Here is a 27677-nt window from a genome sequence, read left to right as displayed (position 1 = left end):
GAATATTGCTATTTATTAAAAGTACTAACTACTGAAGTGCAAATCATCAGAAAAACTCCAGTCCCGGGATGCGATCCAAACACTTCCTATTCGAGAAGAGCCTGGTGCCATCACAAGTGCTTGCTCCATCCTACACGTTTCGCCAGAACTGACGTCATCAGGGGCGAAGGGAATATATATATCTCAATAAAAACCTAATAGAGGATCTAACCCTTCCTCATAACTTCCTAGACTCCATTAAAAAGTTCCGGCTTTACTTTCTCTTTAATCGCTTGTTGCAATAGTAAAACTTTTCCTTTCTTGCTCAACACATTCCAGTAGATTTATTCTGAATACAAAACTCATGAAATTAACAGAATGCAGAATTCTAACGTTCTGAACAAGGTTGTTTTCCTGATTAATAAGCAATGTCTTTTTTTCCTTTCAGTAAGCCAGAGCAATGAATCAGATTGCATATATTTCTGTGTTATGACAGGCAGAACAGGTAACAGAAACACACTTAGCGAATACAAGAGCCGAGAACAGGGAAATTGTCATGTTACTTATGGAAATATATTTTTTTTCATTAGGACGAAATTTATCCGACTTTTGGGATTTGACAGAAAAGATGCCCGTAGTAAATATTACCTTCCCCCGATCTAATTCTACCATTACGGGTAAGTCATCTCTGTTTTATTTATATATTTTTCGAATAACTAATTAATATGTTTCTGTACCGCCGACTTTATTTTCTGGAAGGGAGAAAAATAAACATAAAACATTTCAATTTCATAAATCGCTGTAATTAAAAAATAACATGATAACTACAGCGAGGCTGGCTTGTTCCCTGCACCTAATTGCTCATTCATCTCAATAAGTTCGTATTCTTTGTATTTCTCAAACCACTTCCATTTGTCAATCATGCAATCAAGCGAGCGCAGCAGAAAACAGCTCATTAAACTGCTGTTGTGAAGTAGAAGCCAATTTATTTCCATCATATTTATTGTTAACCCACACAGGCAAGGGTGGTCTTCATGAGTTTTAAGGGGAAACTTAAGTGTATAAGTGCATAATTGTAAAATATACCTTAAAGTTTAACTGTAGGCAAATAAAAGACACAAAATAATGCAGCTCTGTATTTAATACTATATAATTAAAAGTGCTTTTAAAGGCAAGCAGCATAAGAATTTGATCTAACATCGGCTCCTGCTGTATTTTGTGCAACAGAGCTTAGGCCGGGACAAGGAGAAGCAGCACAAGGAGCCCATTAATTGTGCTGCAGTGCCATGAAAATGCAAATAGGAATGTAGAGCGGAGCGATAGAGACATGTGCTCATCAGTCTGTTGTTTCTTCTTTCAATGTCCAGTTTCAGGGTGATGGTGGGGAAGCAAACTTGTAAGTGAAAGTGAAACTGCAGCAGAGAAAGGTCTCCTGTCCTGCTAGACCAGTCTGCAGACAGTGTGAGTTTAGGGTATGCTTGCCTGCAGCTGTACGCCTGTCAGTTTAGGGCAAGTGGCTGTGTCCGTGCTGCCGCTGCATCCTCTAAGCCCTTGTATATACGGTCGGACATTCCGACAACAAAATCCGTCGTATTTTGTCTGACGGATTTTGTCAGAAATTGGTGTTGCATACACACGGTCGGACAAAGTTGTCGGAAAATCCGATCGTTCGTAACGTGATGACGTTTTTTCGTTACGACGGGACTACGTTCAGGCTAGTAGCCAACAGCTTTGCTCTAGGAATTTGATCTGAGCATGCGTGGCACTTTGTCCGATCAGAATTCTCTACAAACGATCGGACAAAGTCCTATCGGATCATGTTGTTGGAAAATTTTATAGCCCAGCTCTAAAACTTTCTCGGTCGGATATTCCGACAGAAACAGTCCGATGGAGCCCACACACGGTCGGATTATCCGACAACACGGTCCGATCGGATATTTTCCGTCGGAATATCCGACCATGTGTACAAGGGCTTAGACCAGTGATGGTGAACCTTGGCACCCCAGATGTTTTGGAACTACATTTCCCATGATGCTCATGCAATCTTTGGTGCAGCTGAGCATTAGGGATGAGCTTCGAGTTCGAGTCGATCTCATGTTCGACTCGAACATTGCCTGTTTGCCTGTTCAGTGAACAACAGTGAACAATTTGGGCTGTTCGCGGCAAATTCAAAAAGCCGGAACACCCTGTACAAGTCTATGGGAGAAATCTGCAGTTAGTTGTTAAAGGGGGCTTCCAGATTCTGATAAGCCCCCTGCCCGCAGACCCCCACAACCACCGGCCAGGGTTGTGGGGATGAGGCCCTTGTCCCCATCAACATGGGGACATGGTGCTTTGAGGGGTCACAGACCACCAAAGCATCCTCCCAATGTTGAGGGCATGTGGCCTGGTAAGGTTCAGGGGGGGCACTCTTTCGGATCTGGTATGGATATTTAGGGGGACCCCCACGTCAATTTTTTTTTTAATGTGACGCGGGGTTCCCCTTAATATCCATACCAGACCTCAAGGGCCTGGTAATTGAATTTAGGGGAACCCCATGCTTTTTTTTAAATCAATGAATGAATTGTCGGCTCCGTAATACAGAGAACACTCATTGAGTGATTTTTCGGTCGGTTAAAGTTCCTATCTGTACCAATTCCAACATGCAAAATTCCTACGCATGCTCGAAAACAATTAGACGCATGCTCGGAAGTATTGAACTTCATTTTCTCGGCTCGTCGTAGTGTTGTACGTCACCGCGTTCTTGACAGTCGAAAGTTGAGAGAACTTTTGTGTGATCGTGTGTATGCAAGCCAAGCTTGAGCGGAATTCCGTTGGAAAAACCATCCAAGATTTTTCAGATGCAAATTCCTCTTGTGTGTACGGGGCATTAGACTTACATAGGCTTTCTGCATGCAGCACCCAGCAGCTGCAGCCACAGAAAGAAATGGACCATTCATGGGGTACAGACCTCAGCCCCCTTGTGGACAAGGCCTACATCTTAGAACTGGATAGCAAAAAATCCTTTGATTAAACAGATTTTATTCATTTAGTAACCAAGGTTTATTACTCACTATTAGAATTATTATATTGCTACATTTAACCACTTGCCTACTGGGCACTTATACCCTCTTTCTGGCCAGGCCAATATCCAGCTTTATGCACCCTCACACTTTGAATGACAATTGCACAGCGGTCATGCAACGCTGTACCCAAATTACATTTCTATCATTTGTTTCACACAAATAGAGCTGCCTTTTGGGGGTATTTAATCACCACTGCATTATTTATTGTTTGCTAAACAAACAAAAAAAGACTGAACATTTTGAGAAGAAAAAAACAAGACATTTTTCATATTTTTAAAAAAAAATTACAAACAGGTAATTTTTGTCCGTCACTGATGGGCACTGATGAAGTGGCACTGATGTCCCTCTTACAGAGGTCAGTTACCAACTTTATTATTTTCTTTACACTAATAGCATGAAGAAAAATAAAATCCAATATCTGGCTCCTGTTTACTTCAGCTGTTATCGGTTGACAGCTGATCCCATGGTATAGGGGCCGCTGTGATTGGCTCTTTACACTGCTCTGTGATCACCGGAGTCCGAAGAACTTGGCGACCACAGAGAGCGCTGTGGCACGAGAACAGGAGGACTTAGCCCTTGTACACACGATCGGAGATTCCGACAACCAAATCCATCGGATTTTGCCCGTCGGATTTTGTCAGACGGATTTTGTCCGAAACTGTTGCATACACACGGTTGGACAAAGTTGTCGGAAAATCCGATCGTTCAGAACGTGATGACGTTATTTCGTTACGACGGGACTATGTTCAGGCTAGTAGCCAATAGCTTTAAAATGATAGTGTTTTATTCCTGCGCTACCACTGGTGATCTATCAAATGTCAAGGGCTGCTGCTACTACCGGAATGGATCACACCGTATCCACTTAATATGAAACTTAAGATATGTTGGTATTGCGCTGCCCCTATATTAACCACTCCCACCCGGCCGTATATGTGCATTGGCCGGGTGGGAGCCGTCTACTTCTGATAGGACGTTCAGGAACGTCCATCAGAAGGAGCGGGATCGCGCGAGCGCGTGCCCGCGCAGCGGCGCGATCTCGATGCGCCCGTGTCACCCAGACACGGCGCATCTCAGATCGGCAGGAGGGCTCTGTGATTGGCCCTCCTGATCACATGACGGCCGTGTCCAATCACTGCCGTCATGTGATGTAAACAAACAGCCGGTTGCTAGGCAATCGGCTCCTCCTCTCCTCACACAGAAGTCATCGCTGAGGAGAGGAGAGCAGATCGCTGCAGCCGGCTGATGATCAGTGAGTATGAGCTGTTTTTTACAGCTTTTTACTCACTGATCACCAGTCTAGTGTAAACACAAATCACCACACAGTGTAAACACACCACACAGTATAAACACAATGTCCCCACACATGTCCCCACAACATACATGTCCCCAAATAATAAATACACATGTCCCTAATAATAAAAACATGTCCCCCACATATGTCCCACTAAAATCACATGTCCCAATGATTATCTGCACACATATATATGTGATCACCTGCACACATCTGTACATGATCATTTGCGTACATATGTCCGTGATCACACAAACCAATTATTATACACTTAACGGAATTTTTTTTACCAAAAACATGTAGCAGAATACATTTTGGCTTAAATTTATGACAAAATTTGATTTTATTGGATTTCTTTTAAAATAGAAAAAAGAAAATATTGTTTTTTTTTCCAAATTTCCGCTTTTTTTGCGCTTATATCGCAAAAAATAAAAAGTGGAGTCGTGAATAAATACCACCAAAATAAAGCTCTATTTGTGCGAACAAAATGATAAAAATGTCATTTGGGTACAGTGTAGCATGACCGCGCAATTGTCACTGAAAGCACTAGAGCGATGAAAGCTGAAAATTGGGCTGGGAAGGGTGGGGACGAAAGTGCCCTGTATTGAAGTGGTTAAATATCCCTCCGAGGGTGATAAGTATAATGCATAGTTACATAAATCAATAGTGTAATATAAAAATCTATATATAAATGTCTACTGAATAATATCAAAAAGTGCAAAGTGCTACATTAAATAAAATAAAATAAAATAAAATAAAATATGGTGTGTTTATTTTATTTTGTTTAATGTAGCACTTTGCACTTTTTGATATTATTCAGTAGACATTTATATATAGATTTTTATATTACACTATTGATTTATGTAACTAGGCATTATACTTATCACCCTCGGAGGGTTATTTAATATAGGGGCAGCGCAATACCAACATATCTTAAGCCAATAGCTTTTATGTAGGAATTTGATCTGAGCATGCGTGGCACTTTGTCCGATCAAAATTCTCTACACATGATCGAAGTATGTCCGATCAGAGCATTTTGTCGGAAAATATTTCCGTGAAGTTGGAAAATTTGGTCCGACGGATATTCAGACGGAAACAGTCCGATGCAGACCACACACAGTCGGAATATTCGACAAAACGCTCCGATCGGACACATTCCGACAGAATCTCTGATCGTGTGTACAAGGGCTTACACGGATGCCCTCCCGGCATTTGAGGTCCACGCTGTAGCCATCTTTCGGCTATAGCGCGAATGTCAAGTGGTTAAAGGACAAGTGTGGGCTTAAGAACAAAAATAAACCTACATACTTACACCCATGCTGCAGCTATCCCACATCATCTCTAAGACACAGAACTGAGCAATCACATGACTGCTGACCGCTCAGTTCTCAGTCTACTCCAAGTGGAGAGCGGTGACTGTCAGAGCTAATTGGAGTACCAGGCTGGGGAGGGGGCAGGCGCCGTTGGCTCTGGCTCTCGTCAATCAGGCAGCCAGGTAGATCCTGGCAATATTGTTGGGATTCTTCTTCAGCTTGGAGAGCCTCTACCCCATCAGCTGATAAAAGGCAATACCTCGCTATCAGCTGACTCTGGGTCACAGAAGAGCAAAAGTAAGTGCACTCCTATGACCCACAAGGGAAGTATGGGGAAAAAAAAGGCTTTCGCCATACTTCTCTTTTAATTTTTTTCTGGCTTATACATGTGCTATGTAATAAAATGTTCTTTCTCATACAGATGTAGAGACAGTTCTGCCAAACCTAATCACATCTGCGGAAAATGCAGAACTTATTATGAACACTCCCACACAACTCTGGACATTAAGAAGTAAGTGTAAATCTACCTTTATTGTTTAAATATGGATACTTTTGTAAGAAAAATATAGATTGAGAAATAAAAGGCAGGATCCAGTAAGATCCATAAACATAATGCATGTCAATAATGTATCATGTGGCTAGCACTACACATACATTATGATGTGAAGGTGAGCACCAAAACCAAATGTTAGAGGAAGATAAGGAGATAGAAGAGATGGGAGAGAAGGAATAGGTGAAAGTGGAAGTTGAGAGTGAAGAAAGTGGGGAGGATAAGGAAGATTGTTAGTGTAGGAGGGATAGAAGAGAAAGGAAACCGTTCTGAAAGAATACAGCTGTGGCCAAAAGTTTTGAGAATTACATAAATATTCGTTTTCACAAAGTCGGCTGCTTCAGTCTTCTTAGATCTTTTTCTCAGATGTTACTATGGTATACTGAATTATAATTACAAGTATTTCAAAAGAGTCAAAGGCTTTTATTGACAATAAGTTTAAGTTTATGCAAAGAGTCAATATTTGCAGTGTTGACCCTTCTTTTTCAAGACTCCTGCAATTTGCCCAGGCATGCTGTCAATCAACTTCTGGACCACATCCTGACTGATGGCCGCCCATTCTTGCATAATCAATGCTTGGAGTTTGTCAGAATTTGTGGGGGAGGTTTTTTTCACCCACCCCTTGAGGATGGACCACAAGTTCTCAATGGGAGTAAGGTCTGGGTAGTTTCCTGATCATGGACCCAAAATGTCGATGTTTTGTTCTCCAAGCCACTTATTTATCACATTTGCCTTATGACAAGGTGCTCCATCATGCTGGAAAAGGCATTGTTCATCATCAAACTGTTCTTGGATGGTTGGCAGAAGTTGCTCTCTGAGGTTTTTTTTTTTTACCATTCTTTATTCATAGCTGTGTTCTTAGGGAAAATTGTGAATGAGCCCACTCCCTTGGCTGAGAAGCAACCTCAAACATGAATGGTCTCAGGATGTTTTATGCCACATACACACGACCGGACTTTCTGGCAGACTAGATCCGACGGACATTCCGATCGTGTGTGGGATAATCCAATTGGTGTTCTAAAAATAAAAATCAGATGGACCTAGAAATAGAGCATGTTTCAAATCTGTCCGACGGACTCAATTCCTATCAGTAATAAAAATGAATGGACTTTCGAACGGACTTAGTCCATTCATGTGTGGGCAAGTCCATTCGTTTGGAAGTCCGTCGGAACTCCATTGAAGGTCCATCTGACCTTTTCTGCAAGAAAGTTTGGTCGTGTGTATGTGGCATTACTGTTGGCACGACGCAGGATTGATGGTAGCACTCACCCTTTCTTCTCCAGATAAGGTTTTTTTCGGATGCCCCAAACAATTGGAAAGGGGATTCATCAGAGAAAATTACTTTACCCCAGTCCTCAGCAGTCCAATCCCTGTACCTTTTACAGAATATCAGTCTGTCCCTCATGTTTTTACTGAAAAGAAGTGGCTACTTTTGCTGCCCATCTTGACACCAGGCATCTTCCAAAAGGCTTGCTTTCACTGGGCATGCAGATGTACTAGCTCTGCACTGGTGGTGTCCCGATCCCGCAGCTGAATCAACTGTAGGAGACGGTCCTGGTGCTTGCTGGACTTTCTTGGGCGCCCTGAAGCCTTCTTCACAAATGGAAATGTTTTTTTATGGGATTAAGTTAATGTTCATGGTTAAGAGGAACTTTAATTAATTGAAATTCATCTGATCATTCTTCATTCTGCAGTATATTTAAATTGTCATCATAAAAACTGAGGCAGCAGACTTTGTGAAAATAATATTTGTGTCATTCTCAAAACATATGGCCACGGCTGTACATTCCTAAGAAAACCTAAAGCCGGCCATACATGGATTGACGGTTTAGCAGTGAATTTCAATCCATGAATGGGCACCCTGGTTGTACACAAGTCGATCTATTAACTTTTGTACAACCAGGCTGTTGTTGTTTTTTGTACAACTAGCCTGTCTGGTTTTTGATGAACAATTAATGTTGCTGGCTATAGCCCAGATAGCAAGGATAGCTTGCCTCAAACTTGTTAACTTGCTGCACATTTTCAATTGGTAGCAAATTTGTATGGCAAGTCTCTAGCAAGAGCAAGGTTGCAGTGGTGAATCTACAGCAATAGGTCTATCGGTCACAGTGCCCCCTTATGGTGGGATGACTATTGCACAACATAACTGAACCAGAACTTACAGCTGACTTGCAGGAGGTTTGCAAAGAAACCTGATCTGGAGTCATGCAATGCGAACTTGCTGCAATTGTGCAACAAACTTGTGAAGCCTGGCAAGTCTACCTATAGCTTACTAAGTCGTTTTCAAACTTGCAACTCAATTGCTTGCTATCTGGGAGGCGGCAACACTAATCACTGTGTTCTGCCAGCAGGGAAGGCCCCTGCGTTCTGCGTTCCCTGCCTGCAGAACACAATATTGCTGCTGGAGGGATTTCCCCAACAACACAGTCAGTGTTGATGGGGGTATTGAGCAAGAGCATAATCTATGGCCTGCCTAAGAAGATTCATCAAATTTAGCAAAAAAAATAGAGAGGTTTCATTTAGTATCAAGCTCACTTGCTCTGCACATCTACCTGAAAGAGATCAGACCATGAACAAGATTATAAAAATCTGAGATATGAAAAAAATACTGAAATTGTATTAGGCTCCAGAAATCTACCTTAGCACTGGCAAAAAGGTTCCTGAAGGAACATTAGGTAATATGCATGGCCCAGACTGTGCTTTGCAAGCAAAGCTATTTTCTAAGCCCAGAAGAGCGAGTTCCTGGAGAAAACACTAGCTTGTTTAGTATCGGATATGGGAGGTTTACTGGGGGGGGGGGGGGGGATATTTATTTTATTGGAGAAGCTGCAGAGTATTTGTATATGGGGTTACTGATGTGCACATTTCTAGAGTGAGTTATGGTAGATCAACCAGAGCATTATGTACGATTGCAGGGACAGATAAAAGGCCAGCTGAAGAGTATGAAAACAAAAAATGAATTAATATGACAATATTCTGGACAAAAAACAGTAAACATAAGTCCAGAAAATGGGCCCTAAAAAAGGGAAAAGAAGGAACCAAAACCGTGGTGTAAACTTACTATGTTCATAATTAGAAAACACATAGGTTTAGAGGCACCATAATACTGATGTGAACACAGAGAGGAAACCAGAAGCAGTGTTAATTTCGTTGGCTAAAACGACTAAAACATTTTAGTTGACTAAATGAATATTATTTTAATCGACTAAAACAACTGAAATGACTAAAATACAACTAAAATGGCATTTTAGTCAAAAGACTAAAATGGGACTAAAACTAAAATGCCATTTTAGTCAAAAGTCTAAGACTAAAACTAAATTGAAATTTGACTTCAAAATTAACACTGATCTGTAGTGCATGTTCATACTTCAATGTAATATTAAATAACATATTCGTTTTTTTTACTCCAGCATATAATAAGTTTGCAAATTGTAGAGAATTGTTAACTAATGCATTACAATTGAATTACACCCACTAGATTTTAGACGACTAAAGTGTATGACATTTTAGTTGACTAAAATGTAGGACATTTCAGTTGACTAAAATGTACTGGAGATTTAGTCTACTAAATAAGAATAAAACTAAAACAATTGCAGAAGACTAAAATGGGACTAAAACTAAAATGACATTTTAGTCCTAAGGCTAAGACTAAAATGAAATCGAAATTTTCTGCCAAAAATTAACACTGACCAGAAGTCACCCCTGATCTTGGTTGCACAGTTTGGAGAGCCACTAAAATGCTCAAAATAACCATCGTTAAGGGAAGGATTTTATATATTGAAATTGAACCAAAAAATCAATTAATCAATAATCCAAATAAGAAAGATTGGATAAATTGATACACTGACTGTGTCATTGAACATTTAGAAAAATAAGTGGCACATGGCTTAATAGTATATGTGAATTTAAACTTGGTCACCAATTGCTTTAATAGAATGGATCCAATCACGCATATTGGAGCATCACACAGCCATGAAAGCACTATCAATGAGAAATCAATGAGCAGCAATGCAGCGGTAAAAAGTTAAATCGCTCAATGAAAGTTAACTAAGTAGTGCATTGTATAAAGCCAAAAAAAACACGCGAAGTGTGTTGCTTTTGTCCATTCTACTCCATAATCTCGTTTTCGTTGCAGAAAAACCTGCTTTACAAAGATATGATGTTGGAAATTGAAGCAGGCTTTTCAGTGATTTTGTGGCAATCTCATGATATTCCACCTTGACTTTAATCCAAAATGAATGATGATTTGTACATAGTTGTCTCCAACATACTTTTAAGGCCACTGCCATTTGTGATCTCACGCAGTTAATCAGGGGTCAAGTCCTGGGGAAAAAAGTGTGGGAACTCCCACCCAAGATCCACTCCCCCACCAAAAAAAAAAAATGATACGCTCATATGCACGAACACTTGAAAAGTGGTATTTTTCATCCAATTTTCATATTGTGTGTATGAAGCTTACCTGTTAGTACATAAAAAAAAAAACAATCCTTAATAAACATAAATACGGTAATTCTCTATAATAATCAGCATTCATTCAATTGTGCTTCCATGCAAATGTGAACATCATGTTCTGATCTTTATTGGGGAATGTTATTTTGTATATAGAGTGTTTATGTGGTGAGTTTACACTTTTCATTGAACAGAGTTTGGATTACACAGGGTTAAACGGAAAGGTCATAAATGAACTGCACATTATCTGGACAGAATGCTTGGGGAGATAGTGATGTGTTCCTGCTTAGGAGATGTATGTTAGCTTGGGGGGCTGCAAACTCTGCAGGGGCTCCAACACACACTCGCTGCTATTCCAACCCTTCACATATTTCCAAATAAACTTCCCCCCTAGCATTAAACTTTGCCAGGTATTGTGCTCAGCTTACCACCCCAAACTGATGTTCCTCCCTCAGCTCACCTCTCTCCCTGCATGTCCTGTGAGCAGAATAGCTGTGCTCCTCCTCTGGGTTCTCTCATCATATGGCACTGAAGATAGAGGAGGGGGGGGGGGGGATTCAGCGGGATACACAGAGCAAGTATGCAGGAGACTGGGGGGGGGAAGATGAGGAGACAGAAAATCAGGAGGGGCCGGCGGGGAGGAGCGCATCACGAGAGGTCTGACAAAATACAATCTCTTAGCAGCAGGGACCTGATCTACCCATCAGCTAGCTGTAATTGACAGGTAGATCAAAGAGGGCCACCTACTGGCAATGCCTGAATGGTCAGTCCACCCCTGGTGTGCGGCACTTACTATTGGGAGCTGTGTCGGCGGTTGCTGGTGTAGCACCTGCCACACAGCTCACATACTTCAAAGTCTTGCAGGATGCGGCTGCTAACGGGAACTGAGATCCTGTTGTGGAAAAAGTACAGGAACTCCGTTCCCATGCATTCCCGCAGGACTTGAGCCCTGCAGTTAATCCTCTTCTAGCAAGGGACAAAGTCAGTTCACCTGGGTAATTCACAAATGATAATCTGTATTTGCAGCTGCTGCCCAGTGCTACCATCACCACCTCAGCTCCACCTCAGATCATCAGGCATTAGATTATCCTAAGGAGCGCCCAACCTGGATCCCTCATGCAGTTTGCTCTGTGGTTTTGCGCTTCAATGAGATTCTAACAGGAGGAGGAGCTCAGGCGGTAATGCAAGTGGGAATGCAAGCAATGGTGAGCAGCTGTAAATACAGCTGTCGCCTTTGGCACTAGATGATCTTGCATCAGCACTGGCCACCACATCTAAGAACTGGTAAGCTGCAATATATCACATTTTGTTTTGGGCTTACGTTATGCACATCTTTTATGCTTTTTTATAAATATTGTGCATTTCCATTTAGCTACTCCAAGTGCTCCTTTAGAAGCTACTGGTAACCAAGCTATCACAATAAACCGCACAGGAGATTATGAAACCATCCAGAAAGTGTTTCCTACAACAATCCCAATGGATTTTCCTGGTATCTCAAAGACAAGACAAAATACATCTTTTTTGGACACTCAAGAATATAATTTGGAAGGTCAAAATCAGATTCCTACCAGGGTTCCACAATTGGTATATGGATTTGCCTTAAAAGAACACAAAATTGCTCCTACTAAACTACCTTTGTTGTTGGGAACCATTGAACAAAAAGGCCAACCGCCTTCTGACAAAATATCCTTACTACCACAAAATGTTTTAAGAGAACAAAGTATATCATTTTTGACCCATAAAACTCAAGAAGTATCATCACATAAATTACCAGGCTGGACAACAATGGCTGCTCTTGAGATGTTACAAAGACCACACACTGTAATGTCCTTTTGGACAGAAAAAAATCAACAAAAAGGTGCTGTCTCTGTCACTGGAAGAAATATAACTTTGAATGAAGATGTTTCTGCAATGGAAAAAGGTCCTTCACCATGGATCTCAACTCTCAATAGATCTCCTGAATCTCTGGCTACAGTGCATACCCCATTGAAGACAACTCCACCTAAACATGAAATGCCTGTCATTGTAACTCCCCTAAGAGTGGACAGTGAGCGGTATGAGAAACAAAATGAAGCTACGACAAAAAGGATTTTGTGGTCACAGTTAACAAATGAGAAGAAGAAAAATGTTCCTTCAGTGCCTATAACCTTTGTGGGTAAGCAGTGTTTAATTTCATTAGAGTGAAATGGGAAGGGTTAAAATGTGATTTCAGTGCTCCTATTGCTTTCTCTGTGCCTGTTATGGAATTTCACACAATTTATTTATGTCACTAGGATAGGGATAGACTGAAAATAACCTTCAAATGGGGGCACTTGTTTCGCTAACAGTTGGGTTTTACTACTATCTGCTTTGTTTGTGATGCTTCTGAGACTTGCATGTGACCTGTTTATAACCTGCAAAACCTGGTTGAAGCAAACAAAAGCCTATTGACACAAGCATTGGCCCTTAAGGGGATTTTCCCTCACTTCCTGTGAGCGCCATTTTGTTGTGGATTTCCCCATTTTGTTATGGTCTATCACCTTACATTACATATAGGTGCTGTTTTCCTGTAATCTGTTAGGCCGCGTACACACGCGCGGACTGTTTGCCCAACCTTGTTCGTCAAACAGTTTCGGCAAACAGTCCGCTCAAAATTTGCATGAGCGGACTTGCCCACACACGAGCGGACTGTTTCAGCGAACTGTTTGCCAAACAGTTCGCTCAACTTTTGAAATGAACGGACTCGCCCACGTAAGGCGGAGGCAAGTCCGCCCATTTCGAGCGCGTGTACAGGTAGGCGGGGCCCGCGAAGGAGACGTCGCGGGCTCCGCCGCCTGGAATGGGCTTAAAGGGGAACCCCAACGCCGAAAAAAATCGGCGTGGGGGTTCCCCCAAAGTCCACACCAGACCCTTGTCCGAGCACGCTACCCGGCCGGCCAGGAAAGGGGGGCGAGCGAGCGCGCCCCCCCTCCTGAGCCGTACCAGGCCGCGTGCCCTCAACATGGGGGGTGCCTTGGGGAAGGGGGGGCCGCGCGGCCCCCCCACCCCAAAGCACCTTGTCCCCATGTTGATGAGGACAAGGGCCTCTTCCCGACAACCCTGGCCGTTGGTTGTCGGGGTCTGCGGGCGGGGGGCTTATCGGAATCCGGGAGCCCCCCTTTAAGAAGGGGGCCCCCGGATACCGGCCCCCCACCCTATGTGAATGAGTATGGGGTACAATGTACCCCTACCCATTCACCTGTGAAATAAAGTACAAAAAAAAACACAACACAGGGAAAAAATATTTTATTGCACAGCTCCGGGGGTCTTCCGTCTTCGGGGGTCTTCTCGCCGGACTCCTCCGCTATCTGTGTGTAGCTCTTTTGCTAGCGGAGGAGTCCGGCTTTCTTCCTCCCCGCCGCCGGCCTCTTCTCCCGACTTCGGGGGTCTTGTCCCCCTCTTCGGTTCTTCTGCCGGGCCACCGCGCCTTCTTGTAGCTCTTTTGCAGGCGGTGGCCCGGTCTTCTGTCGCCACTGCCTTCCGTTCTTCTGTCGCCGCCTTCGGTTCTTCTGCCGGGCCACCGCGCCTTCTTGTAGCTCTTTTACAGGCGGTGGCCCGGTCTTCTGTCACCGCTGTCGTCGCCGCCGCCGCCGCCTTCCATTCTTGTTCTTCTTCTTGTTGTTCTTCTTCTTCTCCAGGAGATGTTGACTCGACGAGCTCTCCGGCCGGAATGCCAGAGCCGCGCTGTGCGGTCACTTATATAGTGACAATGGGGCGGTGTCACATGGTATATGTCACATGGGTTGGTCACATGGGTTGATGTCACATGGGGACTATGACATCGTAAGGGGGCGGGGTCACCATGTGACCAACCCATGTGACATATACCATGTGACACCGCCCCATTGTCACTATATAAGTGACCGCACAGCGCGGCTCTGGCATTCCGGCCGGAGAGCTCGTCGAGTCAACATCTCCTGGAGAAGAAGAAGAAGAACAAGAAGAAGAACAAGAACGGAAGGCGGCGGCGGCGGCGACGACAGCGGCGACAGAAGACCGGGCCACCGCCTGTAAAAGAGCTACAAGAAGGCGCGGTGGCCCGGCAGAAGAACCGAAGGCGGCGACAGAAGAACGGAAGGCAGCGGCGACAGAAGACCGGGCCACCGCCTGCAAAAGAGCTACAAGAAGGCGCGGTGGCCCGGCAGAAGAACCGAAGAGGGGGACAAGACCCCCGAAGTCGGGAGAAGAGGCCGGCGGCGGGGAGGAAGAAAGCCGGACTCCTCCGCTAGCAAAAGAGCTACACACAGATAGCGGAGGAGTCCAGCGAGAAGACCCCCGAAGACGGAAGACCCCCGGAGCTGTGCAATAAAATATTTTTTCCCTGTGTTGTGTTTTTTTTTGTACTTTATTTCACAGGTGAATGGGTAGGGGTACATTGTACCCCATACTCATTCACATAGGGTGGGGGGCCGGTATCCGGGGGCCCCCTTCTTAAAGGGGGCTCCCGGATTCCGATAAGCCCCCCGCCCGCAGACCCCGACAACCAACGGCCAAGGTTGTCGGGAAGAGGCCCTTGTCCTCATCAACATGGGGACAAGGTGCTTTGGGGTGGGGGGCCGCGCGGCCCCCCCTTCCCCAAGGCACCCCCCATGTTGAGGGCACGCGGCCTGGTACGGCTCAGGAGGGGGGGCGCGCTCGCTCGCCCCCCTTTCCTGGCCGGCCGGGTAGCGTGCTCGGACAAGGGTCTGGCGTGGACTTTGGGGGAACCCCCACGCCGATTTTTTTCGGCGTTGGGGTTCCCCTTTAAGCCCATTCCAGGCGGCGGAGCCCGCGACGTCTCCTTCGCGGGCCCCGCCTACCTGTACACGCGCTCGAAATGGGCGGACTTTCCGAGCGGGAACAGTTTGCTCATTTCGAAAGTAGCCTACACACGGGCGGACTGTTCGCTCAAACACTGTTCAGCGGACAAGGTTGGGCGAACAGTCCGCCCGTGTGTACGCGGCCTTAGTCACCAGCCACTGGGGGAGTAAAAGTCACAGATCAAACATTAATGGTAACAGCAGATGTAGTATCCCTTCACACCAACATTATTTATTAGACATGTGCAATTAGTTTAGTCCTGAATTAGTTTTTTAAAAAATTTAGCAAATTCGTTAATTTGGAAATATCCGAGCTAACAAAAACCCATTTAACAAATTTTTCCTAATATTCGTGAATTCGAAAATTCGTAAATTTGTAAATTCATGTATTCGGAAATTTGGAAATTTTTCAATTCAAATATTCAAAAATTTGAAAATTCGGAAATTTGAATATTCGAAAATTCAGTTGTCATTTCAGTTGTAATTGTTGTTTCAATTCTTGTTGTATTCAGTTGTTGTTGTTTTCAGTTGTTGTTTTCAGTTGTTGTTTCTTCAGTTGTAGTTGTTTTCAGTTGTTGTTTCGGTTGTTGTTTCAGTTGTTGTTATTTCAGTTGTTGTTGTTGTTTCTGTTGTTGTCATTTCAGTAGTTGCTTTCAGTTGTTGTTTCAGTTGTAGTTGTTGTTTTCAGTTGTTTCAGTTATTGTTGTAGTTTTTTTTTTCGTTTCTGTTGTTGTTGTTTCAGTAGTGGTTGTTGTAGTTGTTTTCAGTTGTTGTCGTTTTCAGTTGTAGTTGTTTCAGTTGTAGTTGATTGTTTCAGTTATAACTTAACTATTACTAACTATTAAATTATAGGTATTGGAATTTCCTTTCAAATTTAGCTGTTAGAGAATGTAACAAATACGAATTTATCCGAAGTTACGAATTATCCAAAATAACGAATGCCATATCTAAACAATTGGAGCGTAACAAATTAATAATAATAAATGACAATAATAACAAAATTGTTTTATTATTCTTCTTATTAATTCATTTTGTTCCATTCGTTTAGATGTGGCATTCATTATGTCGGATAATTCGTAACTTCGGATAAATTCGTATTCACTTCATTGACTAATAGCCAAATTTGAAAGGAAATTCCAACACCTATAATTTAATAGTTAGTTATTATTTAGAATTTTCATTCTTTCAAATTTTTGGATTTTCTTTCTTATTTTCGGATTTTTGAATTTGTGAATTTTCTAATTTCTGAATTTGTGAATTCCCGCATTTCCAGATTTTTGCCTTTAGGAATTTTCGAATTGACGAATTTCCATCATCACAAATGACCTGAAAAAAAAACAAAAAAAAAAAACCACTGAAACTAAATCGAACCAATTTTTTCGGCAGAGCATGCATCTATTATTTATGAAGGAGCAATGGAGGCGGCAAAATGGGTGCTTAACAAAAGTGGTAATTTGGATAGGAAATCCAAAACAAAATGGTGGCCATTCCGATCTATATAAGGATATATAGGAGCGGGGCTAACTGGATGACATCATGACACTCAGGAAAAGCGTAGGACTGATAAAACACACAGGAAATTTGGTTTTAAAATGGTGTAAAATGGGGATTTTATACAATCATGCTGGTTATCTTTGGAGCAGTTCCGCTGAAACGGTCTTGCCTACACACGATCACACCAAAGTCCGATCATCTAGACCAGGGATCTGCAATTAGCGGACCTCCAGCTGTTGCAGAACTACAAATCCCATGAGGTATAGCAAGACTCTGACAGCCACAGAGGCAGAGGCATGATGGGACTTGTAGTTTTGCAACAGTTAGAGGTCCGCTAATTGCAGATCCCTGATCCTGATCTAGATGTACAAGACGTCCGGTGGGACTAGAAAAAGGAAGTTCAATAGCCAGTAGCCAATAGCTGCCCTTGCATTGTTTTTGGTCCGTTGGAACAGCATTCAGACGTACGGTTTTCCCGATAGGAATTGATTCCTTCGGAAAGATTTAAAACGTGTTCTATTTCTAGGTCTGTCAGAATTTCGGGGAAAAAAAAAGTCTGATGAGGCCCACACACGATTGGAATATTTGATGAAAAGGTTCCGTCAGACTTTTTGTGCCGGAAAGTCCGACCGTGTGTACACGGCATTACTCTGTTAGCTTGGGAGTGAATAAATGTAGTGTTTTTCCTGTATTGTGCTGAGCAGAGGAGAAAGGGACGGTGTCCGAGCTATCCATAGAAAGAATTGGTTTCTAAACAGAGCCCAGGAAGAGGTATTACCACCAGGGAGATCTACCAGCGAGGCCACAGAGATAATTAAAATATGTCCACTAAGGCCCCTTTCACAATGAGGCGGTTTTCAGGTGCTACAGCGCTAAAAATAGTGCCTGTATAGCGCCTGAAAAAAAACGGCCCCTTTCACACCAGTGTGAAAGCTGGAGGGCTTTTACACTGGAGTGGTGCGCTAGCAGGACGGTGAAAAAAGTCCTGCTAGCAGCATCTTTGGGGTGGTGAAGGAGCGGTGTATTCACCACTCCTAAACTGCTCCTACCCATTGAAATCAATGGGGCAGCGTGGCAGATTTAACCCTTTTTCCCCCCGCTAGCGGGGGTCAAAACTGCCCTGCTAGCGGCCGCATACCGGCGCTAAAACGACGGTAAAGTGGCGCTAAAAATAGTGCCGCTTTACTGCCGAAACCGCTCCCGCCCTAGTGTGAAAGGGGTCAAAGGGGGACACAAGTAGTATTTGACCCTACATTGTATGTGTTGTATGTGATGTCATGGAGTCCAGGTTTCAGCACAACTTGTGGTTGGGACACAGGAATGCGGAGGATAAATGCGCAGTGGTGGTGAAAACAGAAAAGCATAACACAAGATATTTTGAGAGACGTTATTATTGTTTTATAATCTCTTATTATACATCATTTGTTTTTGGGTTATGTACATCAAGCATCACATTTTGGTATTAAGACTGTGGGGTTGATTTACTAAAATTGGAGAGTGCAAAGTCTGCTGCAGCTCTGCTTAGAAACCAATCGGTTTCCATTTTTTTTTGTCAAAACTGAACAAGATGAAGTTAGAAACTGATTGACTACCATGCAGAGCTGCACCAGATATTGCGCTCAACAGTTTTAGTAAATCAGCCCCAGTGTTTGATCCTATATGTATGTGGATGTCGAGAGAGTGATACACCATTTAGAATGCTAGGTCTTCATATCCTTCCTTACAGATCTGGTAGTAGTGAATTTCTTTAAATTTTGATGCAGTGATGGACTCTGTATTCTGCGTGGACTTTGTTTTTCCCACAGTGCCTTGAAAAAGTATTTACACCCCTTGAAATTTTCCACATTTTGTCATGCTACAACCAAAAACATAAATGTATTTTACTGTGATTTTATGTGATAAACCAACACAAAGTGGCACATAAATGGTTTTCAATTTTTTTTACAAATAAATATCTGAAAAGTGTGGCGTGCATTTGTATTCAGCCCCCTTTACTCTGATACCCCTAACTAAAATATAGTGGCTAAATTTCCTTCAGAAGTCACCTAATTAGTAAATAGAGTCCACGTGTGTGTAATATAATCTCAGTAATTTAGCAAACATCACAACATAACATTGGCGCCCTACAAGGTAAATATCTCCTAAACAGCGCACGTTTAAGAGATATTTACAGTGCCTATAGGTCAGCCTTATTATAGGCTGACCTATAGGTACAAGTTGCACAGAGGGGTTTACAACCACTTTATTCAGAGAAGCAGCCAAGAGGTCCATGGTAACGCTGGAGGAGCTGCAGAGATCCACAGCTGAGGTGGGAGAATCTGTCCACAGGACAACTATTAGTCGTGCTCTCCACAAATCTGGCCATTGTGGAAGAATAGCAAGAAGAAAGCCATTGTTGAAAGAAAGCCATAAGAAGTTCTGTTTGCAGTTTGTGAGAAGCCATGTGGGGGACAGGGCAAACATGTGGAAGAAGGTGCTCTGGTCAGTTGAGACCAAAATTGAACTTTTTGGCCTAAAAGCAAAACAATATTTCTGGTGGAAAACCAACACTGCACATCACCCTGAACACATCATCCCCACTATGTAACATGGTGGTGGTAGTATCATGTTGTGGGGATGCTTTTCTACAGCAGGGACAAGGAAGTTGGTCAGAGTTGATGGGAAGATGGATGGAGCCAAATACAGGGCAATCTTAGAAGAAAACCTCTTAGCCCTTGTACACACGATCGGAGATTCTGACGGAATGCGTCCGATCGGAGCGTTTTGTCGGATATTCCGACTGTGTGTGGTCTGCATCGGACTGTTTCCGTCGGACCAAATTTTCCAACTTGCTGGAAATGTTTTCCGACAAAATGCTCAGATCGGACATACTCCGATCATGTGTAGAGAATTCCGATCGGACAAAGTGCCACGCATGCTCAGATCAAATTCCTACACCAAAGCTATTGGCTACTAGCCTGAACGTAGTCCCATCGTAACGAAATAATGTCATCACGTTCTGAACGATCGGATTTTCCGACAACTTTGTCTGACCGTGTGTATACAACAGTTTCGGACACAATCCGTCGGACAAAATCCGAAGGACAAAATCCGATGGATTTGGTTGTCGGAATCTCTGACCGTGTGTACAAGGGCTTAGAGTCTGCAAAAGACTTGAGACTGGGGCGGAGGTTCACCTTCCAGCAGGACAATGACCCTAAACATGCAGCCAGAGCTACAATGGAATGTTTTATATCAAAGCATATTTATGTGTTAGAATGGCCCAGTCAAAGTCATGCCCAATATATAGAGTTAGGTCCATATATATATTTGGACACGGGCACGATTTTCATACTTTTGGCTCTGTATGCCACCAGAATAAAATTAAAAACCAAACAATCCAAATGAATTTGGAATGCAGACTTTCAATTCAAGGGGTTGAACATAAATATCAAGTACAAGTTTTAGGAACTGCAACCATTTTTATACACAGTCCTTCCATTTTCAGGGGCTCAAATGTAATTGGACAAAATAATATAATCATAAATAAAATGTTAATTTTTAATATTTTGTTGAGAATCCTTTACTGGCAATTACTGCCTGAAGTCTGGAACCCATGGACATTACCAAAGACTGGGTTTCCTCTTTTCGGATGCTTTGCCAGGCTCTAACTGCAGCTGTCTTCAGTTGTTCTTTGTTTGTGGGTGTTTCTGCCTTTTGTTTTGCCTTCAGCAAGTGAAATGAATGTTCAGTTGGGTTGAGATCGGGTGATTGACTCGGCCATTGCAGAATATTCCACTTCTTTCCCTTCAAAAGCTCCTGGGTTGCTTTTGCAGTGTGTTTTGGATCATTGTTTATCTGTACTGTGAAGCACCATCCAATAAACTTTGCTGCATTTGGCTGAATCTCAGCTGACAATATATCTCTAAACACTGAAGAATTCATCTGGCTGCTTCTGTCTTCTGTCACATCATCAATAAACACCAATGACCCAGTGCCACTGGAAGCCATGCATGCCCATTTCATCACACTGCAAGCTCCACCATGTGTTACATATGACGTTGTGTGCTTTGGATCATCAGCTGTTCCAAGCCTTCTTTACACTTTTTTCTTCCCTTCATTCTGGTACAGATTAATCTTGGTTTCATCCGCCAAAGAATGCTTTTCCAGAACTGATCTGGCTTTTTTAGATTTTTTTGGCAAAGTCTAATCTGGCTTTTCTATTCTTCAGGCTTATGAATGGTTTGCACTTTGTGGTTAACTCTCTGTATTTGCTCTCGTGAAGTCTTCTCTTGATAGACTTTGACAATGATATGCCCACCTCCTGGAGAGTGTCCTTCACTTGTCTGGATGTTGTGAATGGGTTTTTCTTTACCAGAGAGAGGATCCTGCGATCATCCACCACTGTTGTCTTCCGTGGACGTCCAGACCTTTTTATGTTGCTGAGCTCACCGGTGCTTTCTTCTTTCCTCAGAATGTACCAAACTGTTGATTTGGCTACGCCTAATGTTGCTGCTATCTCTCTGGTGGATTTGTTTTGTTTTTGAAGCCTTATAATGGCCATTTTCACTTGCATGGACATCTCCTTTGAGTGAATGATGTAGGTTCACAGCAATAGATTCCAAATGCAAATACCCCACTAGGGCCCCTTTCACATGGTCCGTCTGTCAGTTTTTTAGGCGGATCTAGGCGAACAGACGCTCCATACAGGTCTATGGAGCGACAGATATCAGTGGTCACTTGTCCGCTGAAATCTGACCCACTCCGATCCGCTAAAGTGTGAAGGATGGAAACCCTATTTTTTCATCCGTCTGGTGGATCAGATGAAACGGATTCTACTGTCGGTCCATCTTCATCCGATCCCCCATAGAGGAGAGCGGCGCTCTGACACGTGGGTCCCTGCAAAGTGTGCAGAGACGGACCTGTCACCTGCCTACTCGGCCGGGGAACAACAGATCGATTCCCCGCTGAGCAAAGCGGAGCCCGTACATGGACAAGCCTGTGTGAAAGGGCCCTAAGAATCAACTCCAGACCTTTTACCTGCTTAATTGATGAAGAAATAATGAAGGAGTAGCCCACACCTGGCCATGCAACAGCTTTTGATTCAATTGTCTAATTATTTTTGGTCCCTTGAAAAAGGGGGATGGCTATTCTTAAGAACTGTAATTCCTAAACCCTTCCTCTGACTAAGGCCGCGTACACACACGGGGACTGTTCGCTCAACTTTGTCCGTCAAACAGTTTCAGCGGACAGTCCGCTCAAAATTAGCATGGACGGACTTGCCCACACACGACGAACGAACAGTCCGCTGAAACCGTGCGCGATGACGTGAACGGCACGTACGACGGGACTAGAAAACGACGTCCTATACACTGCAATGCAAACTTCGGCGTGTAAATCCTTTCTGAGCATGCGCGGAACTTAGTTTGACGAACAAGCCTACACACGAGGGAACTGTTCGCTGAAACAAAGTTTCAGCGGACAGTTTTTCGGAATTTCCGAAAAACTTTGTTCAGCAGACTGTCCGCTGAAACTGTCCGCTGAAAGCCCACACACGAGCGGACTGTCCGCCGAAACACTGTTCAGCGGACAAAGTTGAGCGAACAGTCCCCACGTGTGTACGCGGCCTTAGATGCACATATCCTCAAATTAAACCTGAAGGTGTGCACTTTCAGCCCACATCCATTATATAATTATAGCTTGAATATGTTGTGGTAAATACCTGAACAAAATGAAAATTGTGCCTGTGTCCAAATATATATGGACCTAACTGTATATACATTTTTTATTTATTTTAAGTAAATAGATATACTAAGTTTGTGATTGATAGTTTTGTCTACTATGGGCTTCAATTGAAATTTGCAGTTTGTTGTTTAGAGGCCTGCCTAACTGTTTGGTCTTTAAATTTGTAAGTGTGTATAGCATTTTGCAGAGGGTAAATTGAGAAGCCATTAATACCATGGCGAATCATGAGGCAAATTTTGACAAACTTTCAGCAGACTTACAATTAGTAAGATTGCAGATAAACAGATTCGGCAAAATCGCTGCATTCATCCCAACTGGTTAATTTTCTGGATGTCGCATTGAATTGTGAATTGCCGTTTTGTTTTTACTCCTCTTCCTTGGCTCAGTTTAACTATTTAAAAAGCATTTATACTAGATTTCCATTTTATGGTTTTGGACTCTCTTCATAGTTCGGGCACAAAAACAAGATGTATTAATTTAATTAAAGTGATTGTAAAGTCTTGTTTTTTTTTTTCTCTAAAAATAACAAACATTTTATACTTACCTGCTCTGTGCAGTTGGGTTTTGCACAGAGCAGCCCAGATCTTCCTCTTCTTGGGTCCCTCTTCGGCTCTCCTGGCACCTCACTCCTGTTGAGTGCCCCCACAGCAAGCAGCTTGCTATGGGGCACCAGAGCCAAGCCACAGCTCCCTGTGTCCATTCAGGCACGGAGCCCGGTTTGACCCCGCCCCTTCTTTCTCTTGATTGGCTAACTGACTTTGACAGCAACGGGAGCCAATGGAGCCGCTGCTGTGTCTTAGCCAATCAGAGGGAGTGTCCAGGATGGCCGAGGAACTTGTGGACATCGCTGGATAGAGATGGGGCTCAGGTAAGTATTAGGGGGGCTGAGGGGGCTGCCGCACTAGACATACGCACTGCCGAAAAATTTGTTCATTTTCGTCTTTCTTTTCTGTCGTTTTTTTTTTTGCTTTTTCAGGTCATTCGTTATGATCGAAATCCGTAAATTCGCAAATTAGAAAATTCATATATTCGTAAATTAAAAAATCCGAAAATTAGAAAAATTGAAAATCCGAAAACAAAGCCTCGTACACACGCCTAGATTTTTAGACGACCGAATGTCTGTTTTTTGTGGCATGCTAGTCTCTTGTCGAAAGTGAAGAAGTGATATAATGTGTTGAATAGCTTTGTATGTATTCTTTTGTTTCTGAGCATATGTAGTCTTGCTCTTTCTCGTACAAAAACCATACAGAAACGAAAATTGGACGTTGAGTTCACATCCGCCAAAAATGTTATAGTCTGCACATCCAGCTTTTTTCTGACAAAAAAGCAAAATCGGCTGTCGAAAGCATGGTACTAAGGATCCGCAAATCGGCAGACAGCTCGTCGTACAAATTTTTCCATCCAATTTTTGTATTGTGTGTACGGGTCTTGAGAAAGAAACTGTGAAAATTTGAAAGAACGAAAATCCGAAAATTAATAATAACTAACTATTAAATTATAGGTATTGGAATTTCCTTTCAAATTTGGCTGTTAGTGAACGTAACGAATACAAATTTATCTCAAGTTACGAATTATCCGATATAACGAATGCCGCATCTAAACAAATGGAACAGAAAAAATTAATAATAAATACTACTACTAATAATATAAAGTTTGTATTATTATTATTACTGTTATTTATTATTATTAATTTGTTACGTTTCCATTCGGCATTCATTCGTTCATAACTTTGTATAAATTTATATTCGTTACGTTCACTAACAGCCAAATTTGACAGGAAATTCCAATAACTATAATTTAATAGTTAGTAATACGGTAGTTAAGTTATTAATAGTTAATTATTATTTGAGATTTTTGAATATTCCAATTTATGAATATTCGGAAAAATTAGTTAAACAGGTTTTTGTTAATTTGGATATTTCAGAATGACTGAATTTGTCAAATTCATTAAAAAACTAATTCAGAACGAAACTAATTGCACATGTCTATGCTGCACACAGAAGGTTTTTTTATTAATGCATAGAATGCATTAAGATAAAAAACCTTCTGACTTTGCAACTACTTTAAGCTAAGGGTTAGTTCAAAAATGGGGAAAACCAAAAAACTGGTTTTACAAGGCATCTAAAGAATATTTCTAATACTACTGGCTCAGAATTATCAATCTGTAATTATTTTTCTATAGATTCTTCTCACCTACCTCAACTGAAACCATCAACAGAAGGACAGAAAATATCAGTGCATGCATACACACAATCAAGTGAGTATTTTTTATTCAACAATAATTCTGCCATTGATTATAAAACATTAGTCGGTCCAATGATATAAATATATGACCTGCTTAGACCAGCTTTCTCAATCTTTTTAGCATAGAAGTACCTTTCAAATACCTTTTAAGACTTCATGGTACCTTAGCATGAACAGTAAATTGTAGATTAGAGATGAGCTGAACATACCTGGGTTGGATTGAGGTGGGTCTGGCAATTTTTACTGGTATTAGGTGCCAAATCAAAACCCCATTGAAGTCAATGGGAGCTGCATGTTAAAAGCCAGTAATGCCCATGTGGCGCATGTGGACAATGTATGTATACAACCTAAAAAAACATGAAGAATACAGTGCCAATAAATAATACATAATTAAATTGCAACAATTCATATATAAAATATAAAGTCCACCAAATAATAGTCCACATATATAAAGTGGCAACTATGAAATATCAAATATAAAAAGTAAAGTGCACCAAATGACCGTACACTTTAAAAATGTGTAGTTGTTATTGTATGTACAATCTGCTTTCCAAATGTGGATCCCCCTAAAAAATGCATACAGATGCTTATCCTTGAAGTCAAGGGGGTCCCATGCAGAAAACAAAAAAAAATGCATGGGGTCCACCCCAAAGTCCATCTCAGACCCTTAATTGAGCTTGCAGCCTGGAAGACTAGTAAAGGGGAGAGGGGGGTGCACCCCCTGAATCATACCATGCCACATGCCTTCAACATGAGGAGGTAGGCCTTTTCCCCACCCCTTGCCTAGTGGTTGTGTGGGTCTGTGAGTGGGAAGACCCAGGTATGTGCCCCCCCCAATAGGAATTAGTAAGGGGTACATATCGCCCCTACTCACTCACACAAAAAAAATTTAAATAATAAAAAAAGTCCCTTTCTGAAAAATACCAAAAAAAGTTCCACAAAATAAATCCATTGTCAATCGCATTATCCAGCAGTGCAGATCCTCGTCAATCACGATGAATGATGTCTGCTTACTCACCAAGAGAAAAAACCCACCAACTGACGGACAAATCTGATCTCATCATGCTACGCATTACAGCCCAGGTCCAATTAAATATAAAGGGTCAGAGTATATACAGTGGTCATGTGTTTATATTTTTGCAATGTCAGACACTATCTTGCCCTTTTGTTTAAATGGCTGGGGATTAGTAGACAGCAAATGAATGGGGCCAGATGGTTTCACTGGTTGCTAAGGGCATGGCGGATGAAGGAAGCTGTAGCATATAATAGTGGGAAATAAATCTCTACTATATATGACATTCTGCTTCTGCTGAATAGGCTAGAACAGGGGTCTCAAAACTTTTCAAACAAAGGGCCAGTCTACTGTCCTTCAGACTTTAGGAGGGCCAGATTGTGGCCAGTGGGGGTAGAAAATGTCCCAGGCCCAGCATCAGTGAGAATAAATATGGCCTCAGGGTTGGTGGTCAGTAGGAGGGGTGGTGTCCCATTATTAGTATTAGTAAGAGGAGTAGTGCCCTATTGGTATTAGGAGGAGTAGTGCCCCATTATTGGTATTAGGAGGAGTAGTATTCCATCACTGGTATCAGTGGAAGACATTGTCCCCCATGGCTGGTGTCAGTGGGAGGAATAGTTTCTCGTATCATTGGGAGGAATAGTGCCCCAAGGGCCGTATAAAGGCTAGCAAAGGGCCATATCTGGCACTTGGGCAACAGTTTGGAGACCCTAGGGCTAGAAGACCAATGTTCTGACAAACTCCTAAACAAGCAATGTTTAATCCAAACCTGTGTTCAGACTGCTGTAAATGGCAAAATAATTTTCAGTAAAAAAAAAAAAAAAAAGAAATGTAACAAGAAACCCAGACAGTGAGAATTGTAGTGTTACCCAATTTGGTGGTCAGCTGAAATGTCTCCTTACATTGGAGATCAGTTAAAAGTGCCCCCTTACCTTGGAGGTCAATGAAATGTTCACTTACACTGGTGATCCTTGAGATAAGCCTTAAGCTAATAGTCAATGAGAGAAGGGCTTGATTACATTGGTGGTCAATGGGAGGATTTTTTCTTATATTGGAGGTCAGTGGGAGGAATGCCCCTTACATTGCTGGTTCGTAGGAAAATGCTCCTTAAATTGGTGCTCAATTGGAAGAATGCCCATGTACTAATAGCCAAACATATAATTGGTGTCAGTGGTTAGAAAGAGACAGAAGTTGCTAATTCCCATAGCAACCTTTGAAGGAACCTTGGTGTTTCGTGGAACCCTGGTTGAGAAAGGCTGGCTTAGACCATATTAAATCTTAGTAAGGTACTTCACATATAACTTAATTTCAAAGCAACAAAAAGCAGAGGTTTGTAACAGTTTTCAGTATTTGGTTAGAAAAAGAAAGTTGTGCTAATAACCAACTAGATACACCAAATCAAAAATATCAATATAAAGAAAAATGTGTTTGAACTTGGACTTGGTTTCAACACAAGAATGAAAGTGTAGTCCAAACAGGATCAGTAGACACGTGGATGTGGGACTCAAATCCCCAGTATTGAGGTGTGCAGTTGACAAGATCCTCCACCAGGTGACACCATATGAGGTTTATCAGATTGCAATGACCATCTAATTAAAGATAGGTCAAAGAAAGCAGTGGAAATATGACACAGAGTGGATCTTCAAAGAATAACAAACTTTTCTTCAGAATAACATAAAGTAGGAATCTGAAATACATTTTGGTATAATACTTGCAGTGTACATAGATGACCCAGAGGG

General features: G+C 42.3%; 1 protein-coding gene across 2 annotated transcripts in view; it reads left to right on the top strand.

Moving 5' to 3' along the window:
- The window catches only part of LOC143997640 (uncharacterized), a 322976-nt gene that overhangs the window by 71673 nt on the left and 223626 nt on the right, over positions 1-27677 (top strand). For both annotated transcript variants that reach the window (XM_077493359.1, XM_077493358.1), the window contains exons 8-12: positions 428-484; positions 570-656; positions 6070-6159; positions 12020-12802; positions 24865-24939. In XM_077493359.1, the coding sequence (XP_077349485.1) occupies positions 428-484; positions 570-656; positions 6070-6159; positions 12020-12802; positions 24865-24939 (1092 nt within the window). The remainder of the gene's footprint in view (positions 1-427; positions 485-569; positions 657-6069; positions 6160-12019; positions 12803-24864; positions 24940-27677) is intronic.

Source organism: Lithobates pipiens, unplaced genomic scaffold (genome assembly GCF_037356315.1).
Source record: "Lithobates pipiens isolate NorthernLeopardFrog02 unplaced genomic scaffold, aLitPip1_a1.2 Scaffold_19, whole genome shotgun sequence".
Taxonomy (NCBI): Eukaryota; Metazoa; Chordata; class Amphibia; order Anura; family Ranidae; genus Lithobates; species Lithobates pipiens.
This window is presented reverse-complemented; position numbering and strand designations above follow the sequence as displayed.